The following is a 4,682-nucleotide window of genomic DNA, read 5'->3' as shown; positions in this document are numbered from 1 at the left end:
TTAATAAAAGTCTTGCATTATATTATTAAGATCATGTGATTTAAAATAGTCCAGCTGCTCACATCTGCTCCTTTATTCTTCTTTTCACGATGGCCGTGTCATCAGACTCTTACACGTCCTCATAATGATCTTTAACCATCATTAAAAAGAGGAAGGAGCTCATTACACTACCTTGAGAAGTTCATTTTCACCTACATACCAGCTGGATTAACCCTTTATTTTTAAACATAAAAATGCTGATGAAGCCTTTAAAATAAATGTTTATGATCTGATGAAAACATCAACATTATAACAACAGTAATGGCTTCAAGTCCCACAGGCACATTCATACCTGTGGGCCTCAGTCAGACTCTCAGACACTGAGCTATGATTCTTTGGTGCATTCAGATACATTTCTATATAATTTATGTTTTATTCAACACTGAGCTGTTACTTTGGGTTTTTTTGTAAAAGAAACAAACTAAATGGTATAGATGCTAGTCTGCCTCTGTATCTGCCTGCTTGCATGGTGTGCCCATTATTCGGCTCACTTCTGGTTCCCTCTCTATATACGGCCCCCGCCACTACACGCTGTTCTTCTTGTCTTCGTGTCCCTCCCATTCATTCATTCATTCACTTCTCATACGTACACGATCTCTGCCCGGCCGGGAGCAGCCACTCTCTGAGGCCTTCCCCACACTGCAGCCTCAGTTCACACTGAAGTCATCATCGAGTAGAAATGCTGTCAAACCTAAAACGAGGGCGTGGTCTGAGCAGGCTGAGCAGGTTTTCTTTGTGTTGTGTTTCCAGCAGCTTTAAAGACTCAGAGTTGAATGTAGGACGACGATATTTTATATTTTTTCCAAATTGCCGAATGAACACATGAACACTCCTGTTGTAAAGACACTGAGTTTGTGCTTCATTCAGTGGGTTTCTAAGCTGCCGTTTTAAAAGTACTGCTCAAGAATCTAATTCACACTGAAAACAGTGTCTCGCGCCTCGGCAGTGACGTCACTGTGATGCGGCGTAAACGCCTCAAAAGCACACTGATTAGTGGGCGCATGTTAATTAGTTCTGTTTATACCTGCACCATAAAGGATCCACGGGTCGTGTTTTTCCGGTATATTTTAGACGTATACCGAGTTAAACTAGAATGACTCTGTTAACATCAGCGTGTCTCTGCGTGGCTCTGCTGTTCGTCTGTGTCGTGGATTTGGCTTCCTCAGGTGAGCGCTCCTTCAGGTACTACTTCCTTTTTCTTCATGAACACCGCTCTCCTTTACTGTCAAACTGTCAAAAAAAACCGAGACCCCGCCTGTGCATTATGTCCTGGTAGTGGACAAAAACGGTTAGACCGAAATATACTGTTTTGTTTTTAGAAGGATATATTATTTTAAAAAGAGTGTACGCAGCTTGTGTAAGCTGCTTCGGGACACCTGAGCTACGAGGCAGGGGTTCGGTCTGGTAGACAAGAAGCCCCTCTGCCCTCCTTTCCTGTCACTCTATCCAGACCACCATAAATGACGTTACAAAAGCTAAAGGAAAGGTGTGCAGGAGAACTTGCACATTAATGATTAAGGAACTGACCTCCCAGCCCATTGTTCCTTCACTGGGCTGGTTTCAGTCATTATGCAAAAGTGCTGTTTATAAGTTTGGGGAAACCTGCAGTCAGCTGAGACTGAAGAAGTCACTTGGATGAGTGACCAAACGTTTCTCCCACTGAAAACGCTACGTCCAGATGAACAGAATCAACTTTTGGGATGTGCAGGAGACTTCATGAGGAGATCAGAGAAACTGACAGATTTGTAAATCATGTGGGTGTGGCTTGGGGTGTTCAGGCTTGTTTTCCTGTTTGCTTCGGTTGGTTTGTGCAGGTGTGAACACAGTAATCACACTCATGTGTGGACAACGACACCGAGACCCTCTGAAGGAGCCGGTCTCGGTGGGGTTTGCTATGGTGTGAACGTGATCCCAACCAGCTGCCAGGGGCGCGTTACAGGTTTGGGTTAAAAACGTCCCGTGGCCACGTGTGCTTTATATTCTCAATACAGGGAGGAAGTACAGATGTGTAAAGGTCTGTGTGGGTCAGCAACCAGCCCTGAAACCACTCTGTTTCCTCACACAGCACACTACACCTGTATATACTTCTGTGAGTCTGACCAATGAGCGGGCTGAGCGTTCCCACGTGGTTTGTAGCGACGCCTTTTCTCTGTATGTAAACGAATCAAACCAGTTTACAAACTCAACAGCTGACATGCTGACTGTAGACTCCGCCCACCGTGTCCCACCTGATCCCGCTGGAGCAGAAACAGTGAAAGTTTCCCTTCATTATAAGGTTGCGATTTTAAGGAGCAGGCTGAAGATTCAGCTCCCACATACTGACGGGACATTAAAGTAAAGGTCGTGATTTTACAGCTATGAAATGACACCATCGTAAAAACTGCAGCACAGCAACAAACAGGAGGAATGTGATGTTCAATCATCATGAACTTTATTTATGAGGGATTTTAACCTCTGACAGAAGTGCTGAACACAGGATCAAATACGTCAGAATAAAATATAAATAAATAACAGAAACACCTCAATTAAAATAATAACACACAATTAAAACTTTGTCTTCTCTGCTAAAGGACATAATAAACCTCGAAGCTCCTTTTTTACTATTTAGAGAATTCAGACAGTTCTGATCCTGGCTGGAGAGACTTAAAGCTCACCTCACTCAGGTAGGCAAACTCACCAAGTACAGATGTTTGTGTCCAAACAGGATCAACAACTGAAAGTAAAATAAACTTTTGGATATTTTTGGCTTCCTTTTTTTTGGGACAAATGATAAAATTTCAAATATAAAAATCCTGCTGAAGTAAATATTGTTTGTGATCTGATGGAAACATCCACATTATAACGACAATAATGGCTTCAAGCTGACATTCAGGCCTGTGAGACACAGTTAGACTGTCAGACACTGAGCCGTGACTCCATTTAAATGCACTTTTATATACTATATTTTATTTAATATTCAACACTGAACTATAAATTTTATTTTTAGTTAAACGTTTTATTCAGTATTTTCATAAAAGTGTATTTTTTTTAAACATTTAATACAACCTGTGAGAACACAGGCCTGTGTGTTTGTCCTCCACAGTGGAAAAAAGGCTGAAAATAATCATTTTATAAATTCTGCACTCAGCTTTCTAATATCCTGTGTCTTTGAAATTCAGCACAGCTTGTTTTTCCTGTTTTTCCTTGTTTCTTCTTTCCCGACACGCTCACTTTTAAATCCGTCTCCTCGTTGCTCTCTGTGTGTCTGACCTGAACCACTGCTCTCGCTGTCTTTGGAGTATCTGCAGGATATATAATATCTCACCGTAGTCTTGCTCTGTATTTCTCCCTTCTCCACACCTTCACTATCTATATGCTTGCTGTGTTATTCAGCAGGGAGATCCACAACTCGCTCAGTACTTTCATAAGACACAAGGACATAAACACTGATTACATACAAACAGGAGTCAAACCTGATAAACTGCATCAGAGGTTTTTGTCCCAAAATAAAGTCCAAGAAGGTTGTTGTTTTTTTTCTGTCCTCTGTGTCAGCAGATCTCACTGGTCTCTGATCCTCACTCTGATTGGCTGCTGTAGAAGTGAACAGCTGTACTTTAACTCTCTGCTTTGTGTTGTTTCCTCTTTCAGAGCAGAAAATCATCACAGCTGAGTCTGGACAGAACGTCACTCTGACATGTCGAGCTCCACAAGGCAAACCCATCAGAGCTGTGAAGTGGAGCAGAGCTGACCTGGGAGATAAATATGTGCTTTTGTACCGAGATGAGCTGTTTGATCAAACAAATCAGCATCCATCTTTTAAGAACCGGGTGGATCTGCAGGACAGACAGATGAAGGATGGAGACGTGTCTTTGATTCTGAAGGATGTGACGATTAATGATGCTGGAACATACGAGTGTCGTGTCATTGTGGGAGAATCCGCATCATGGGAGATCGTGGGAACCGTCAACATGAGTGTTCTTCCTCCAGGTGAGTGAGCAGAGTTCAGTTTGTGTGATCAGAGGTGAAGCTGCTTCCTGACGTTGGGTTAGATTCTCTTCTGTTCTTCACTCATCATGAATGCTGACACCCTCCTGTTTCTCTCCTGCAGGTCACCAGGGAGACACGGAGGATGGAGGGATAAAGGATATCCCTGTTGGACTTAAAATCGGTCTGTCATTTATTGGTGGGATTGTTTCAGGTTTTCTTTTGTGTTGTTTTGGGATCTTTCTTTGCATTTACTGCAATAATGATGCTGAGATTCAGAGTCAGGAGCTATAAGTCTCCTGACGACCATCACAAGGTTTAAAAAACCCTAAAATGAAAACACAGTTTAAAAACTGATGTTTGTTGAAAACTCCTACAGAAGCACATTAAACACATTAAATATTTTTCAATAACAACGATGGTTTAAAAACCCTTAAAAATATTCATATTAAGAAGGTAAAAAAAATCAATGGATTTATTAAACATATTAAAGCCAGTAGACAAAAATTCTGAGGAGGAGAGCTGAGAGGCACTGCCTTATTATCATTTGATCGAGATACTAGTTAAGCTACTGCTTAATTTATCCGTCTGCTGTAAACTTGTATATAGAAGCTACGACGTGGCCACTCGAAGTGTTGGGAGGTGTTATTAATGCCTGTGATACTGAAAGTTCACAGTTG

The 4,682-nt window shown here is 41.7% G+C and overlaps 1 protein-coding gene across 1 annotated transcript; it reads left to right on the top strand.

The window, feature by feature from the left end:
- The first annotated feature begins 1,021 nt into the window (after positions 1 to 1,021).
- On the top strand, positions 1,022 to 4,410 carry LOC106455967 (programmed cell death 1 ligand 1-like). The gene is made up of 3 exons (XM_013907920.1): positions 1,022 to 1,205; positions 3,667 to 4,005; positions 4,127 to 4,410. The coding sequence occupies exons 1-3, from the start codon at positions 1,133 to 1,135 to the stop codon at positions 4,294 to 4,296; spliced, it is 582 nt and encodes a 193-aa protein (XP_013763374.1). The 5' UTR covers positions 1,022 to 1,132; the 3' UTR covers positions 4,297 to 4,410.
- The last annotated feature ends 272 nt before the right edge of the window (positions 4,411 to 4,682 follow it).

This window comes from Pundamilia nyererei, unplaced genomic scaffold (assembly GCF_000239375.1).
Source record: "Pundamilia nyererei isolate P.nyererei 1_Seehausen unplaced genomic scaffold, PunNye1.0 scaffold00612, whole genome shotgun sequence".
NCBI lineage: Eukaryota > Metazoa > Chordata > Actinopteri > Cichliformes > Cichlidae > Pundamilia > Pundamilia nyererei.
This window is presented reverse-complemented; position numbering and strand designations above follow the sequence as displayed.